Genomic DNA, 18045 nt, shown 5'->3' with positions numbered 1-18045 from the left:
GGCGGCAGGCCAGAGGCCTGGTTGACGTGACCCCCCCCCCGTGAAGTGGCTGGCGTGCGATGAGACGAGCTTCGATCTCATATGAATTTGCAGATTTGCGTCCGGCTGTAAGCAGGCAGCAACATGCGTTTTTATTAGGATAATCGCTGTTCCTCTTTATTGTCGGCGTCATCCCATGTCCATTTCACCTTTGTAAGTGACTTGAGCAGAATATCTCTGTTAGGGGTCTGACACAGCACCCCCCCCCCACACACACACACACACACACACGCACATAACCCCCCCCCCCAGAGTGTCAGATAGAATATCTATCTAAGGAGCTGGAACGTGTGCAGGATGGGTCCCGCCGACAGTTCCGATTCCCTCGTCCCTGTGAGAGCCGTGCGTGTGCGTCTGTCCCGGTTCCGGGGATGGGACTGGATTAGATTCTGCCTGTAGCTTGACAGCCCCCTACAGGGCTGGTATATTTTACCTTTTTCGAAACGGGCAGACCTGCGAAGTGCTTGGTTAAGGTTCAGTTTGGCCACGCGTGTGCTGGTGCCGGTGTGGCCGGCAGTGAGCGGCCGAGCCGGAAGCCACCAGTTCGTCCTCAGTATTCCGCCGCTAAATGGAGGTTAGAGAGCCATTTCATTGGTCGCTTTTTTTCCTCGCCTTCGTCGGCCTTCGAGGTTCCAGAATCCGGCGTCGATCCGAAATAGCAGGCGGCAGTTATTACAACATGCGGACTGACGGTGCTGCGTGTACATCGGTGACTTTGAGTGAATCTCTTAATCCTCTCCCCCCCCCCCCCCGCCCACCAGGTTCCGTGCCTCCCCCAGGGAGCTGCTCCGGCGCCCCCTCTGGTGAACGAGCTGTACTACCTTCTGGCTGACTATCACTTCAAGAACAAGGAGCAGTCCAAGGCCATAAAATTCTACATGCACGACATCTGCGTGTGCCCAAACAGGTTGGCGGCTCAGCTTCCCCTAATTGACGCTACCGTGACGAGCGGGAAACTGGTCTGGCGTGCTGGCAGTGCAGTACGGCTCGGGATGAGCTGCAGCATGTAGCTGCATTTATGCTGCACTGCTATAGGGCTGTAGCACGTAACTCTTAAGTAATTAGCGTGTAGCAAATATTGAAAGTATACAGCCAAGGAAAAAATTAAGAGACCAGTCTGTATTAGTAAACAAATATCCATTTTTACATCCTGGTTTAATCCGGGTTCTGCTGGGAGAGGCTGCACTGAGCAGCAGGTTGCTTCCTGGTTCGAAATTTCTAAGACAGCAGGACATAAGAATAAGGTGAAGCAGGAGACACTGGGAACGACCAGACAGCAGCCAGGTAAAGGGCGGAAGCGGCTTCCTAATGCCAGAGATGGCCGTTAACTTGCCTGACAGTTTCTCGTGAATCGTGGGATGTCATCAGGTGACCTTCAAAAGCAGCGGGAAACATCGAGTGCAGGCATGCAGTGCGCCGCTAGGACAGTTTGCAAAAGAAATGCATATGTTATTCGCAGATGGACACCCATAAATTGAGAGATAAGTGAAAGAATTATTGTGCTGTGGTCTCTTAATTTTTTCTCGAACTGTATGTGATGGTATTAGTAGCTTTTTAGTTTTTGCAAGGTCTGGGTATTTTTTTATTGTAGTCAAAACACTTATGAGATGTAGAACTTTATTCATTATCAAGTGATCATCCATCCATCCATCCGTCCGTCTTTCCCTAACCTGTACATGGTAGCTGGGACCCTGAGGCCTAACCAAGAAAGCCAAGTGGAGGCAGGGTGGGTCACCCAGGACTGGATCATTACACTCTAGGGAGTTACACCCTGATACAGGGAGAAGATGTAAATGAGTACTTTTGTTCTAGAACGTGTGTATGGCGCCCCCAGGTTTGACTCGTGGGCCGGTATGGCGCTGGCCCGCGCCAGCCGCATCCAGGATAAGCTGAACTCCAACGAGCTGAAGAGCGACGGGCCCGTCTGGAAGCACTCCATGGCCGTGCTGAGCTGCTTCCGGCGCGCCCTGGAGATCGACGGCTCCAACCTGTCGCTGTGGATCGAGTACGGCACCATGTCCTACGCCCTGCACTCCTTCGCTTCCCGCCAGCTGAAGCAGTGGAGGAGCGAGCTGCCGCCCGAGGTGGTCAAGCAGGTGAGAGCTGGGGAGGGGGGTGGCAGAGGGTGTGGAGAAGGAGGAAGGGTGGGGGCAGGGGGTAGGAAGAAGGGTGGGTGAAAGGGGAAAGGTGTGGTTAGAGGGCAGGGGAAGGAGGAAGGGTGTGGTTAGAGGGCGGGGGTAGGAGGAAGGGTGTGGTTAGGAGAAAGGATAGGTCTGGGTAATCTTACCCAGAAAGGGCCACTGTGTGTGCAGGTTTTCACTGCGACTCCCTAATTAGATTACTAATTAGAGGACTGATTGGCTGAAGAGTTCTCACACCTGGGTGTGAACTGTTGACCTAAAGGTTATCCCCTTGCCGTGCCAATCGCTGTGCCCCTCACAGTGCCCCCTTGTAAAGCCATGCCCCCCACAACGCCCCCTTGCTGTGCCCCCTTGTAATGCCGTGCCCCTCACTGTGCCTCTCTCAGCTCCCCCCACAACACCCCTTGCTACGCCTCTCACAGCGCCCCCTCGCTGTGCCCCTTGCCATGCCATATCATGCCCCTCGCATTGCCCCTAACAGCCCGTGCAGGACAGTGCGTCTTCAGGTCACGACCCCATCTGTGCGTGGCATGCAAACACGTGAGGCGAAGGCCTGGGTTGTAGGGGTGGTGCGTGTGTGTGGTGGCCAGGGGGGGCGCAGCAAGGGCCACTCTGCGCCCCCCCTTTCAGATTCCCGGCGTCACTGTGATTAAGCGGCCATCTGTTTGTTTGTTTATCAGCTTTGCTAGTTTCAGCTTTCGGGCAAAATGTGTTTTTATGTATTTTTTTTGTGCAAAGCGCAGTCATCGTGTTCGCAGGGCGGCCGTGACGCGCCCCTGTTGTCACTCGCACACCACTTTTCGGGGCCCCACCGTGTTCGGGTGGGGCTTCAGCTCCAGCCAGGCTTCACGCCTCCACCACCCTGCCTACTCTGTTCCCCAGGCCCTTCCCCCACCTCAGGGGCAGTCCTGGAAATCCTCCACCTGCTCGCCACCTGCCAGCCCATCCTATTCGCTGTGTCACGCTGGCTGAATCGTGCCTCTGCTCTGACCCGAGACCGGCTTCGGAGGGGATCCCGCCCAGAGTTTCCACCCCTGACCCGCCACGGCGGGGCTCCTACCTGCCATGACGGCGTTTACTCGCCCGTCTGAGTGACCTTGTCCTGTGTGTCTGTCCCGAGATGGAGGAGCGCAGGGACTCCATGCTGGAAACGGCCTCGCAGTGCTTCCAGGGCGCGTCTCGCTGCGAGGGCGATGCCGAGGAGGAGGAATGGCTCATCCACTACATGCTGGGCAAGATCGCTGAGAAGCACCGACGGCCGCCGCGGGAATACCTGCTGCTCTACAAGCAGGTGGGCTGTAGGGGGCGCCTGCTCCGAGAATAGAGGCGTCTTTCATGAACAGCCAGCTCCTTCCTCCCCTCTCTGGTGGAAACGGCCTCAAATCCCTTAAAGGCCCTTAGCCATCCTTCTGTCTCACTATTGTGTTTTTCTCCTTCTTGGCCGGAGTTTAAATCCAATGTTCATTTCACATCTATAGGCTTATTTAAATCTTTTTTTTTATTTATCCTCGCTCCCCCCCCCCCCCCCCCAGGCCGCCCACTACCTGCACGAGGAGGCAGCTCGCTACCCGCGTAAGATTCACTACCACAACCCTCCCGAGCTGGCCATGGAGGCCCTGGAGGTAGGTAACGGGCCCCAAAACCGCCCGCCCCCCTCCCCTTCTTTAGAGGAATGTCACAGATGCCTGTGGATTGGGCCTGTTTGCACATTCAGATGCTGCCTCTTGCTGTGCCTCTGCATCAAGGGGGGGGGACAGTGTTGCTATAAATAGGGGGGATGATTGTTCCAATTACCGTTTAAATTTGGGGGGTGGGGGGTTTGGAATGAGAGTCATCATGTACAACAGGGTGGTTTGTGGGGTTGTGGGAGACTTGGGGGTGTCTCATTGCATATGTGTGTGAGTCTGTGTGTGTGTGTGTGTGTGCGCGTCTCCCCAGCTCCACTTCCGGATCAGCGCCACCATCCTGAAGCTGCTGGAGTCCCCCCCCCCCGGCGCCGACACCCAGATGGACCATGAGCTCTTCTTCAGCATCCTGGCGGAGGCTGCCTGTGGACCCTTCGCCCGCGGGGAAGAGAAGCACATGCCGAAGTCCAGCGAGAAGTGCGTGCTTGGGGGGCTGGGGGGGGGGGGGGGGGGGCTTTAGCGAGTTGCTGCCTCATCGTCACGGCCGTCAGCCTGGCCTTCACCCCAAACGGGCCGGGGAGGCATCGCTTGATTATGTTTAGCCTGCAGTCCACTGAGAAGAGCCTGACCTCCAGAAACAAAGGTGGGATGTGAAGGTTGCGTGCGGATGGGAGCGTTTCCCTTAAATCACTGCCAGCAGGAAACGAAGACGGAGGCGCTTTGATGGGTGTCATTTAGGAGCAGGGAAGATGGCCGCCAGGGACATGCAGGAGCCTCTGGGGGCTTCAGTCTGTTTATAAGCCTGAGTTTCTGTTGGCTGTAACTTCTGTGACCCCTGACCTGTGTGTCTGCTGCTGGGCGCGACCTCTGTGACCTCTGACCTGTATGTCTGCTGCTGGACATGACCTCTGTGTCCTCTGTGACCTCTGACCTGTATGTTTGGTACTGGGCGTGGCTTCTGTGACCCCTGGCTTCCATCCTTCAGGGAGAAGGCTTCATCTGTCAATGACGACGACTCTCACTCCTCATCGGCGGGCGTGGCCTTGGGCCTCGGGACGCACCCCCCCTCCAGCGGGCCAGGTCTGACATCCCCACCGTACACGGCCGCCCCGGTCGACCACGATTACGCCAAACGTAAAGCCCTTCAGCAGCAGCAGTGGCAGCAGCAGCAGGGGCAGCAGCAGCAGGACCAGCCGCAGGCCGATGGTACAGTCCCGGTCCCGGGCTCCAGCTGGGGAGGGGCCCTCGCTTCACGGGGACTGGAAATCACAGCGGGGGAGTGGGGTGGTGCTGGTGCCGGCACTGGTGGTGGTGGTGGTGATGGGGTGATGGTGATGCTGATGATGAGAGTGCTGATGACCGTCACAAGTCCAGTTCTGACCCCCTCCTGCAGAGGGCGGCGGGGAGCTGGGCGGGTGGACAACGTGGCTGCCAGTAACACATCCGCTGTTCTTTTCGTGGCGAGACGTGGCGCCCCATCCTCGTACCCGGGGCCCACTGCCATGTGTTATGCAGCAAAATGGTCTCCTGATGGACACCTGGAACATCTGGCCGGGTGACATTTTTTCCCAACATTTGTTCCATCCTTTCTATTTCGGATTTATCATAATCCTAATGTTTTTTTGTTCCTTAAATAAGTAAAAGGAAAAATATAGCAGCATCAGAATGGCTGTGTTTCAGGCCGTTGCATTTTTATGGGGGTTTGCAGTAGTTTTATGCCGTCTGGCCAAGTTGGAAGTTTCACACAAAAATGTGTCCTTCTGCTCTATTACTGTCAGTGCGTTACGGAGAAACAGCAAACATTAACGTAACCTTATGTCCAGATCTGCAGCATCTCATATTCTGGTTTTAAACATTATTATGACCTCCTTCTCCTTCTCCTTCTCCTCCAACTTCTACTCCTCCTCTTCCTTCTACCCTTCTTCTCTACCTTCTTCTTTTGCTCTTTCTTCTCCTCCTCTCCTTTGTCGTCATCTTCTTCTCCTCTGCCTTATTCTTCTTCTCATTCTCCCCATTCTCCTTCTCTTTCTACTCCTCTCTCTTCTTCTCCTTCTTCGGTTTTCCTCATTCTCCTCCTCCTCTTGTGTGTGTGTGTGTGTGTGCATGCGTGTACATATATGTGTGTGTGTGTATGTGTGCGCGTATACATGTGTGTGCGCGTATGCATGTGTGTGCGCGTATGCATGTGTGTGTGTGTGTGCGCGTATGCGCGTGTGTGTGTGTGTGCGCGTATGCGTATGCGTGTGTGTGTGTGTGTGTGTGTGTGTGTGTGTGTGTGTGTGTGTGTGTGTGTGTGTGTGTGTGTGTGTGTGTACGGACACTCAGTAGGCCTGGCTGGTGTTTGTTATTCCTGTCCCCAGGCCTGATCCTCCCCATGTCCTGCACTTTCTACCTCCACCGCCCTCCTGCTGCTGTAATTCTCTGTAAGCCTGAAGCACAGGCGGTTTTTAATAATAATACATGGTCTCCCACATCTCTTAGATTCCCTCCCACCTCCTCATGCGGCTCCTTTGTTCGCCACCGTTTGACCTGACATTTTGAGTCCCCAATATTAATTATTTCCACAGTCTATGTTGCCTTGGACTGTCATGCCTTGGCTGCATCAAGGCCCATAATTGCCGGTCGTCACCCTGTAGTATTACGGGGTGCCGTGATGTTTGTCTCTCTTTATGAGACGACCCGTTGAAGTTGGGGGCTCTCATCGGATGTTGCGCTGTTCCCCCCACAGCCCGCAGACTTCGCATTTCGCGGTTGCTGAGTGAGCTTCAGGTTCTGCTCCATCTTGCCATCTTCAGCGGCTGCTGCTGCGCCCAGCAGAGACAGTCAGCAGCTCTGTCTCCTATTGCCTGTAACCACCTTTTCTGCTGTTTTCCTTACTTTTCTGAAACCCCTTTAATGCATTACCTGATGCCCAAATGTCTTAACTGCCCCGCCTTGTCAGTGTCTTACCCGCCCCCCTGTGTCAGTGATATCAGGCCCGACCCCTGCGTCAGGCTAATGTGCCCAGTCCCCCTGTGTCAGTGATATCAGGCCCGACCCCTGCGTCAGGCTAATGTGCCCAGTCCCCCTGTGTCAGTGATATCAGGCCCGACCCCTGCGTCAGGCTAATGTGCCCAGTCCCCCTGTGTCAGTGATATCAGGCCCGACCCCTGCGTCAGGCTAATGTGCCCAGTCCCCCTGTGTCAGTGATATCAGGCCCGACCCCTGCGTCAGGCTAATGTGCCCAGTCCCCCTGTGTCAGTGTCTCGCCCGCACTGCCCCCCCCCCACATTAGTGTCTCGCCAACCTCGTTTTCCCGAGTCAGCATCTCACCCACCTTGTCCCCCCGCATCAGTGTTTTACTTGCCCCACCCTTCATTATATTCCATCCATCTGTCTTTTCCAGAACGGGGTTGCAGTCAATCTGTAGGAACTCATCTCATTCCCATCCATTCTGCTCTGCTACATTCCTTTCCATGCCAATCCATTCCATTCCCCTCCTCTCCATTTTGCACGTCGGCTAGTTATAAAACAGCAGAGTTTAAATCTGCCTCTGCGAGTGAACGCAGGGCAAACGGAACACTTCCTAGGAACTTTGCTTTGTTCCCATAGTTCAGCGGCTGTTTTATTTTCCAAAGAAGCCAGAGGACCTTTGTGTTTGCTCTGCTGTCGTGTTTATTATTGAGGGTAGGGGGACAACCTGACGTGAGGAGGGGGTTGCACTGAAGGCCCTCCTTCTCGGAGGCAGCTGAGATCTGTGCATGTCTGGAACCTAAATTAGTTGTGTTCAGTTCCCCTCCTCCGGGATGCTTTAGCAGGCTACTCTCCTGTACCCTTCACTACATGGGATTAGAACCCAACCCTCAGCTGTGGTATTTTCTGTGGCTCCTAATCAAGCCTTATTCCCGAGTCATGACCCCCATCCTGCAGCCAGAGGGGGCTACATGTGAACTTGGAGAATGTGTGCATTAGGTGCCGGCACTGTGCTTCTCTTGGGGGGGGTTTGCGAGTTACCCGCTCTGGACCTCGGCACACAGTGACGCTGCTTCCTTGCTGTTTCGTAAGAAGTCATCGTCCCCCAGGAGGGGCTCTGCTCACTGCTCCTCGGGAATGTAAACAGCGTCTCACGGCACTCCTTAACCGCTGTTCCGCATCCTTCCCGGGGAATTCTCCCGCAGGGGGGGGCTTTATGTGTGCTCTGTCCTGTGGCGTGCGTGGGCATGCAGTTTGCCCGTTTGCTGTAATATTTTTTCGGAGTCAGTGTACTTGGTGCTTTTGCCTTTTCAACACGGGCCTCCTTGGTGAGCGGCTGGTTCCCCGTTTGGACTGCGGCTCTGGGGGGGGGTTCTGGCCCTTCTTGGCAGCGACATACACATCTCTGCCTTTCCAGTTAATGGTCAGATGCGTGTCTGATTGGCCAGGGGGTTCCTGTGTGAGGTCCGAATCAACCTGAAAGCATATCTCTAAACCCTCCAAACGAAATCGTATTAATTTGTGTTATTTCTTCGTTCGTTTGTGCTCTTGGTCTCTTTCTGTGCCTCTAGCCAGCAAAGGGCTAGTCAACCGTGAATGGTTTGTTTGCGAAATTTCCTCCTGACAGTGTTGGTCGCGAAGCTGCGACAGGTGACTTCACTGTGTGACGTCTTTGTGTGGGCGGGTGGGTTTGGAAACAGGACCCGGCTCAGTCTGAAGGAACGTTTGGATGATCCAGAACTCTGTCCGCATGAGGACATGGCCATGTGATCAGCATTAGGTCTGTAAGCGTTACTGGCTCATGAATGATCCACACTGTGAAAATGCAGAACATTCTTCTCATCCTTTGTACCAGGTGGGAACCTGTCCACAATATAATTCTATCTTTGTTGGCCAAACAGTCAACAAAGTTCTGAAAAACTATCAAAATGAGCTTTTTTGCTGTGGTACGGAGAACACACACAGAACCTTATGATGTTGTGAAGTCAGGTAACCTGAGAGGATTGGAAGCTCAATTCTGAATATGTTTTGCCTCGGTAAAAGTTCTCCCCGGCCGCCTGGAGAACAGACAGCATTGATATGGTGCAAATGTTTGTGCCGTTTCTGAATAATGTGGAGTTTGAGGACGGCTGCATCGCGCGTCGTATCCGCTGAGTCGCGCCGCTTTCTTTGTTCTCAGCAATCCCGCATGATCTTGTTTAGACATTTCCCGCGGCTGGTTGTCATTTAATCAGTCGCATTCACATACGCCGCATTTCCGCATTTCCCGTAGCTGTGTTTGTTCAGCTGCCAGCGCTGTTTTGTCCTACAGTAAGATACCTGGATGGAGAGTTTTAAAAACGTGGCGTTACGTCCTTCGTGTGCGGTGTTTGTAGTTTTGCTGGTGGAGCCGGTGTAGCTTCCCCACCAGAACTGGCGCGCGACCCCATCGTCACGGTTACTGCAGCCATGTTGTCCACATGACCGGCTCGCCCGCCACCCTCTCCAGATTCCTTCCTGCCTACCTGCCTGCCTGCTCCTCCTCTGCCTGCCTGCTTCTGACATAACTCGCTTTGTCATCGATGTATGCTTTTGGACCCTGGGGCTTGGGGGGGGGGGGGGGGGGGGGGGATGGGATGCCAGCCAGCCAGCCTGAGAACCACCTGACATACAAGGTCACTTAAATGCACTGGGGGGTGGGTGTGTCTTATAACACAGCTTGCCCCCAAAGCCCTCCTTGGCGCCTCAGGTCATGCTGTTGCAGTACGTCTGTCTGTCTGTCTGTCTGTCTGTTCAGTGTTTTACGTGTCATGTGCTCTCCTCCAATTGGTGGTGAAGGAGTGTGGGTGGGGTGGGCCAGGTAAGTCTGGGCGGGGGGCTGGGCAGGTACACCTGGGTGGGGGGCCGGGCTTTTTGGCACATGCTGAAGTTGGCTCCTGGTCTCTCCCTCAGCGGCCCCAACCTATGAGCACAATTACTCCCTGCCGGGGTCCCCATTCCGAGCAGCCCCCACTGACGGTACACCTCCTGCCGTTCCTCTGCTTATGCTCCTCCTTCCTCTCAGTCACTTTTTTCCTGGGTGCCAGGGGTGTCGATTGTTGTTTTTTTTTTTTTTGTTTTGTTTTTTTTTTAAAAATCAAATTCTTCAGCTGTTGTCTGTACCCCCACTTGGCACAACCATTGGAAACTGGGCTTTCTTCGGGAGTCTGGTGCATTTGGGTTCCACATTTCCCTGGGGGCTCGAGGTTAGGGCTGGCGAGGGGGGGGGGGGTTGTTTTTTTGGCCAGGCTTAGGTTCCAGCTGGATTCCTGAGTGAGAGTGAGGCTCGTCAGATTAAACATGGCGTTCCGTCCTTTTCGCTCCCGTTTCTCCCGTCCGATTTACCCGGCAGCGGGGAGGCGAGTTTGAATGATTAGCGTGCCTGATCCGTGACAGGTCGGACGGGCTTTTCCCGCATTTCAAGTATCACGGGACGGGGGGGGGAGCTGCCCCATTGTCCGTGCTCCTGTTCACTGTACAGCACGCGGCGTTTATGTAACATTTGGACATGCTATCATTTACTCCCTGGACCCTCGTAGTGCCTGACCCCCCCCCTGCTTTTCCCAGACCAATCCAGTTGTTGCCCCTCCTCACCCTCCTCATCTTGCTGCACCGCCGGGAAAAGGGACTTGCCAGCACTTCCTTAATTGGTTTTTATTTTTTCTTGTTTTAATTCCCTCGTGCCCCCTCGCCCCCCACCGGCCACCCGTCTCGCTGCCCATTCTGCCACTGTCTGCAGAATGCCGACAGCTTGTGCTGAAGCTGCGTTCTGAGGCCCTGGGTGCCCCTCCCCCACCTAGACGAGCGCTGGCACCTTCTCCAAGCCCCATCCCAGGACTCCATAGGGAGACGGGAGCCCATCTACCCACCAAGCCTTGCCTCTCTGCTCACTAAAAGTCCCTTATGCAGCACTGTGGTGCCAGAGTCTGCCGGACACTCAGCAGGGCTTTGTGCTGACCAGGACGGCAGCTGTCTGCCAACCACACTGTAGGGCCCTGCAGTCTCAGTTTCGGCTGGGGGGTCTGCCCCTTCAGTCTCTGGTTCTGCTGTGGGGTCCTGCCCTCGGTTTCCGGTTCTCTTGTGGTGTCCGGCCCTTCAGTCTCCGGTTCTGCTGTGGAATCTGACCCTTCGGTCTCAGGTTCTGCTGGTGAGTCCAGCCCTTCGGTCTCAGGTTCTGCTGTGGAGTCCGGCTGCGGGGTCCGGCCCTTCTGTCTCCGGTTCTGCTGTAAGGTCCAGCCATTTATTCTCTGGTTCTGCTGTGAGGTCCGACCCTTCAGTCTCCGGGTCAGTTGTGGCATCCGACCCTTCAGTCTCCGGTTCTGCTGTGGGGTCCGACCCTTCAGTTTCCGGTTCGGCCGTGGGGTCCGGCCCCTCAGTCTCCGGTTCTGCTGTGGGGTCCGGCCCCTTCAGTCTCCGGTTCGGCCGTGGGGTCCGGCCCTTCAGTCTCCGGTTCTGCTGTGGGGTCCGACCCTTCAGTTTCCGGTTCTCCTGTGGTGTCTGGCCCCTCAGTCTCCGGTTCTCCTGTGGTGTCTGGCCCTTCACTCTCCGGTTCGGCCGTGGGGTCCGGCCCCTTCAGTCTCCGGTTCGGCTGTGGGGTCCGGCCCTCCTGTCCGAAGCTCCCCGGTCCCATCCGCCCTCACCGCCGCCTGTCTCCCCGCCTGCCCGTGGACAGAGGCTCTCTGTCCTCCAGCTCCCTGCACCTAAGCTCCGCTTTGCCCCCCCTGACAGCACGGGCTTCTCCTTCAGCTGGGGGGGGGGGGTTTCATCTCTCTTCTGTTTGTGTCCTGTGCCGAGTGGTGATTTCCAGGTTGATCTCTTCCTGGGCCGTCTTTAATAGCTGAGGTTTGCTGGGACGCACCCGTCTCCCTCCTCCCTCTCCCTAACCCCCGAAATGGCTGGCCACACGATCCGTGTCTCTGTTTGTATGCGTGTGTCCAGAGCGTAGCCAGGACAGCGTGACGGTGATGCTGTCCGACTCCAGCTCCACCCAGGACCCTTTCCCCGATCCCGCCAGCTCTCAGGACAGCAGCCACAAGGTACATGCTGGGAAGGTGGCTGCTCCCCCAGCAGAGCAGGCCGCTCCCCTGAAGCAGGCTGAGCCACTACCGGAGGCCCCTCAAGGTAACGGGCATGTTGTCATAGTCATACAGTGACTCAGAAATATTGGGAAAAGCTGCAGATCCCTCTCCATCAGTCTCTGATTCAAAACATCATTGGTTAATGATAAAGTTGCCCCCCTCTGTATGAATCATGGCCCCTCTTATGCCCCCCACCTTAAATCATCCTAGAATTGCCTCCACAGCTTTGTGGTACTGGAGCTGTAAGCATCATCTTAGTAAAATGAAAGCAATAACAGTAATAGCATTAATATTAGTAATGTGCATGTGCTTAAAAATTTATGGAAGGGTCAGTGAAATTTGAACTTTATTCTGTGCCATTTTTCTCTCTAGAACACTGTAAAATCACCTCGTACGTGTTGATTTAATTTACAGGCTTTTTGGTTTAATTAATATTGAATATTAAATCCGTCGTGGTGATAGTGTTTTAATCTTTCTTATTAAAAAGCGCCATATTTTATCTCAGGCTGTTTGTCTAATCGCAGCCCGCTGTCTCTGTGGAACACTTCAGGTCTAGCTGCACACTTGGCTCTGGGAACGTGGAGCGTAAAGTCCCGCCTTCCCAGAATGAATTGGGCGTAATTATCTGTCAGTGTGTGGCTCTTCATCCGCCGTTTTCCCCAGGACTCTGCGGGATCCTTGAATCCTTGAATTCTTGAGTGTTTCTGCTGGGATGTGAACCAGTGACCATCTGACGTAATTGAAGCTGATGTATGCAAAGCGCAGACAAACCGGTCCAAACGTGCGGATGGACTGAGAAGGAAGTCCCGGCTGGGAGTGAGTGATGCTTTTGGGGGGCTCTTGTTACCCTAGGGCCTCCGCAGGAACCCCCCTATGAGACTGGGGCCTCCAGCCTCCCACAAGAAGAGCAGAGCGTGCAGGACACGCTGGACACCTTGCAGCTGACACCGGCTGACATGATGGCACCGGAGCAACCAGCCGCAGACCCATCCCCCCAGCCACCCACAACTCCCCCGCCCAAAGTGGCGCTGTCCCCGGGGATGCTGCCCCAGACCCCCGTCGGCGAGGCTAAGCGGAAGACCGAGTCTGGGGCTGAAACGCCAGTGGTATCGGCCCCAGGGTCTGACGTCCCCGGGACGCTGCCTGCCTCCCCTGAGGAACAGCACCGCCTGCTGGTGGAGATGTGCGTACGCGCTCTCTTCCTCTGCCTGGGCCGATTCCCTCAGCACTACAAGAGCCTGTACCGACTGGCCTACCTCTACGCCAAGGGCAACAGTCACCGGGTGAGTCATGTGACTCCTCTTATGTCATATAATATGACATCATGTAACGCGACGGCTGTCATGTCAGCACCCTGTTTGTCCGGGCTGGGCCTCATAGCTCCATCCTTTGCGTCGTCATATCAGAGCCCCCCCAAACGGGTGGGGTCGCGGCCTTTCAGAGATGGGGGGGCCATGTCTGTCGTTACCAGGTCACGGCAGCCTGTCGTGAGGGAGGAGAATGCGTTGGCGTGTCGGTACAGAATGCCGGTACATCTCGAAGGGGGATCCTTGACATGATCCCTGGCAGATCATGACGATATGGGATGGGACTACCCTTACCTGGAACTGCCACGCAGTGCGGACGATGTGGTCGTCTGAGCAGAGCACGGAGGCGAGAGGGAGAGAGCGCGTTCGGAATGTCACCGGTGTCCCTCAGAGGGCTTCCGTCTCGGCACGTGAACCTCTGGGACGTGTCAGGCGCCCGAGCAGCCTCCCGGACTCGTCTCCCATCCGCTCGCTAGCTCTTCCTCCCTTCTGCTTCTCCTCTGATGCCTCTGATCGCTGTCTGATGCCGTCACATCAGCCAGCGGTAACTCCACACTCCCGGCACACTACCCGCGGCCTTCACAGGACAGCTCTGGGGCGGGCCACAGACGCGATGGTGGTAAGGGGAGTTTGACCCTGAGTGAAGCTGTGTCCAGATAAAGATAATTACCCAATAAAGGGCAACCTATGGCTTTTCCCGAATCTGCATTGCTGGGGATGCATTAAGAATACTGCAGGTCCCGGGAAAGTTTCGGGATGGAGGGAGCCCTCTGTCTGGTACCCCATGACAAGGCCTGTCCCCATCTGTGCTGAGACTAGCTGCCAAGACCCAGAATGGCCCAGGATGTGGTTCTGTTTGCTTGGTTCTGATCCCTTGCTTAGCTCGCCGGCACGGCGACAACTCGCACGGCCTCAGAGGAGGGCGCTTTGAAAAAGAACAGTCAGCCGGTCCTGGGGGGAGGAGCCTGTACAGCCTTCTGTGATTGGTTCAAGATATCCTTTCTCATTTCGCTTGGTTGGCATGTTTTTATGTTTGTAGTTGAAAGCAGCTGATATTCAAAGCAGTTGAAATTTTCCCCACTTGGATACAAGTCTAAGGTGCTGCCCCCCAGAAATGTTAAGGCGCACGTCCCACCCCCCCAAAACCAAGGTACTGATGCATTTGGACCCAGGACAGCTGCGGAGGAGGGCGATGTCCTGCAGGAGCTATCTGAGGGAAGTGCATGTAAAATTATAGCCACCCAGCTCTTAAGGGAAGGTGCCTAACTGAGGTACCGAAATTACCCAGAGGCCTGGATGAGAAGCCTCTGGGGGGCTGACAGTATGAGGCGTGTGATCAGCCGATCCGTGCGTGGGGACAGCGGAGCCGCTCCTCGTAAGTCTGATTCAAAAACAATCAATAATAAATGAAAATGGGTAAACGGGAGTGGCGGGATCCCGCCTCGCTTGCTGCTGGATAGTCACGTGGCTTCGGTAATTAGCGCCACGCTTTCATGGGAAGTTCCACTCCGGAGATGATCTCAGACACCTGACGTCGGGGAGGGTGGAGGTGCTACGCTGAGGGGAATTCTGTGAGGAGCGGCTTCCCCTCCGTGAGCCGACCCGTCTTCCCGCTCGCGCGCGCATGTGTATGTGTGTGTGTGTGTGTGTGTGTGTGCGCTCTTGCGTGTGTATGTGCGCGCATGTGCCCGCCCGCCTGCACGCACGCACGCATCCCAAACCCACGACTTCCTCATTCCACGCTTTGCCTCCACAGAACCTGCAGTGGGCTCGGGACGTGTTGCTAGGAAGCAGTGTCCCATGGCAACAGCTGAAGCACATGCCAGCACAGGGGCTGTTCTGCGAGAGGAACAAGACCAATCTGTTCAACGTGAGTCCGCGGCTCTGCCAGAGCGGCCCTGCCGCCGGGGGGAGGGGCCTGGGGGGTTGGGGGGGGGGGGGGTGAGGTGAGGTTAATGGGGTTATTGCCATTATCTCAGCCAGTGTCACACGTCTGCACCGCGGGTGACACGTCTGCACCGCGGGTGAGAGGTAGATGTCCGGGTCCCTGAGGGGGAGGGCAGTTGCGCTGCTGTTTCGGGTGGGTGCAGCCGTTTCTCTCTCAGGAGTGGGCGTGACTGATGGGTCACATGTTCCCCTGCTGTGGAGAAGCTGCCAGGACAGTGTTCAGCCCAGGCGCACACTAACTCGCTGAGCTCCAGTCCTCTTCATCTTGAAGCCTTCTGAGAGTCTAGAAGGATTCTTTTCTTTAAGATTCCTCTGTGCTGCTGAGTTTTTCCTGGTATTAGTTGTGTGTGTGTGTGTGTGTGTGTGTGTGTGTGTGTGTGTGTGTGTGTGTGTGTGTGTGTGTGTGTGTGTGTGTGTGTGTGTGCGCGCGTGTGTGTGCGCGCGCGTGTGCTCACACCCGTGTGTCTCAGCCTTCACACCAGGTAATATTTGAGGCGAGCACTCCTCCAGCAGGATGCACATGCCGTATACGAGTCTCCGGTCCACAAGTGCCCGGTCGCATTTTCCTGTGCCTCCCTGACCCGGAATTCCACGAGAGGGACTGTCAACTGGGAGCCCCGGCACACGACACGACTGGGTGGTGTGGGGCACCTCAGTTAGCTGAGAGTTGTTTGGGATCTTGACGTAGGGCTGATTTGGACATTCCTGCCTGGGGCTTCATGAATCATGAAAGGTATTTCCATCAGCTGCCTGCAGGGGGAGCCTGGGGCCTCCTGGGTTTGGTCAGGATGTGCAGTGTGTCGGGCCCCTGTTCCCCTGGGAGATTTAATTTGTTTTCCAAAGAATAGGCTTCGTTCTGAGCTGTGGCAGCGTTTTCTTTAAGGGTTATTTAGTGGCTGATTACTGTGCCGGACAGTGTCATTTCTCCATTTCTATGAGGTGCCTATTTCAGGCACATGTTTTTTTGTGCCTGTATTATGAGTTCTGCTTCTGGTTTGTACAGTAAACCAGGCATTTCTCTGGCTTTGAGTGAGTTGTGGTAAGTGGCCCTTCTGGTGTGAGAAATTGTTCATATACGTTCAGAAATCCTCTCCCCCCCCCCGAAAAGCGGCACAGGAAGGACTTCTTCATATATACATACATGTGTAAATACCTATTTGTTTGTTCTGTCTGTTTTCATTACAATATCAAAGTGCTTAGGCTCCCAGTCACTCCCAGTGACTAATGGCAGCATTATAAGCCTTTCAAATGTTTGCGTGTTTTTTGCTGGTCGTGGTTATAGACAAAACGTAGCTCGGTGCGGCCAGACTGAAGGTGTCCGGGGCATCTCCTCCTCAGCTGCTGCTTGGCCAGAGAAGTCGGCCTGGGCACTCAGCATACATTTGTCAGATCACCACAGCAGGCGTTCCTGTGCGGAGCGGGCGTTCCTGTGCGGAGCGGGCGTCCTGTCCTGAGCGGGCGTCCTGTCCTGAGCGGGCGTCCTGTGCCAAGCGGCCGTCATGTTCCTAGCGTGTGTCCTGTGCTTAGCGGGCGTCCTGTGCGGAGCAGGCATTCCTGTGTGGAGCGGGCGTCCTGTGCTTAGCGGGCGTCCTGTGCAAAGAGGGCATTCCTGTGCGGAGCGGGCGTCCTGTGCAAAGAGGGCATTCCTGTGCGGAGCGGGCGTCCTGTGCGGAGCGAGCATTCCTGTGCGGAGTGGGCATCCTGTGCGGAGCGGGCGTCCTGTGCATAGTGGGCGTCCTGTGCGGAGCGAGCGTCTTGTGCTTAGCGGGCGTCCTGTGCTTAGCGGGCGTCCTGTGCCGAGCAGGCATTCCTGTGCGGAGCGGGCATCCTGTGCAGAGCGGGCGTCCTGTGCTTAGCGGGCGTCCTGTGCTTAGCGGGCGTCCTGTGCAAAGAGGGCATTCCTGTGCGGAGCGGGCGTTCCTGTGCTTAGCGGGCGTCCTGTGCGGAGCGAGCATTCCTGTGCGGAGTGGGCATCCTGTGCGGAGCGGGCGTCCTGTGCATAGTGGGCGTCCTGTGCGGAGCGGGCGTCCTGTGCATAGTGGGCGTCCTGTGCCGGACGGGCATCCTGTGCGGAGCGAGCATTCCTGTGTGGAGCGGGTGTCCTGTGCATAGTGGGCGTCCTGTGCGTAGCGGGCGAGCGTCCTGTGCCAGGCGGGCGTCCTGTGCCGGGCGGGCGGGCGTCCTGTTGCTCATCCTCGTGGCCTCGGCTATTCATGTTCTGCGAGGGTCGCGGTCTCTGTGCCATCCCAGGTCGGTCTTGGGGGGGAGGGGGGTGGCTGGCACAGGTGTCTTTCCGGAGGATTCTCCCTCCGAGGACTCCCCACGGTGGTGGCTATGTGGGTCGCCCTGCCCTGCTTCCGTCCTTGGGTCAGGCGAGCTGTGCGAGCTCGACTCATATCCCGTCTCCCTGACAGATCCAGAATCTCAGTTTCTTCTTTCTCTCCTCATTCCTACATCCGATGAGTTTTTGTTGCTCTCGGCTGGTAGTCTACGCCAACCCTGTCCCTTTCACAGCCTTCCGAAAACACCCCGGCTAATGTTTCTACGTCTGAGAGCTTCCTGCTGTTTTTCATGAGGGGAATGTGAGCCCAGGCAAGCCCTCTTGGCTGGTGGGGCGGGTGCCCTTCAGACCCTCTGCTCCGCACTCAACGCCATTCGCTATGCAAGCTGATTATGGTGTGAGGCCTTCCCCCTGACCACTTGCTTCAGGTCACATGTTTTTGCTTCAGACCCTAATTGTTGTTTCCATGACAGCCGGCCACAAGGTGGAGACTGCCCCCCCCCACGTTCACCATCACCTTCCCTTCGACGGGACTCGCTTATTATCTGGCGAGGAAATCGCGGCGCACTTCAGATGCTGTTTAAATTTAAATGGCTTAAAGGGAGGGAGGGGAGCGTGGCTGCTGGCTGTGCCGAGCGCCGTCCGCCCGCTTTTCTG

General features: G+C 55.9%; 1 protein-coding gene across 1 annotated transcript in view; it reads left to right on the top strand.

Moving 5' to 3' along the window:
* The window catches only part of cabin1 (calcineurin binding protein 1), a 51510-nt gene that overhangs the window by 16566 nt on the left and 16899 nt on the right, over positions 1 to 18045 (top strand). The window contains 9 exon segments of the mRNA XM_048989839.1: positions 801 to 946; positions 1874 to 2135; positions 3301 to 3471; positions 3713 to 3802; positions 4119 to 4282; positions 4791 to 5011; positions 11714 to 11896; positions 12706 to 13136; positions 14917 to 15030. Coding sequence (XP_048845796.1) covers positions 801 to 946; positions 1874 to 2135; positions 3301 to 3471; positions 3713 to 3802; positions 4119 to 4282; positions 4791 to 5011; positions 11714 to 11896; positions 12706 to 13136; positions 14917 to 15030 — 1782 coding nt within the window.

The sequence above is a fragment of the Brienomyrus brachyistius genome, chromosome 2, assembly GCF_023856365.1.
Source record: "Brienomyrus brachyistius isolate T26 chromosome 2, BBRACH_0.4, whole genome shotgun sequence".
Lineage (NCBI taxonomy): Eukaryota > Metazoa > Chordata > Actinopteri > Osteoglossiformes > Mormyridae > Brienomyrus > Brienomyrus brachyistius.
This window is presented reverse-complemented; position numbering and strand designations above follow the sequence as displayed.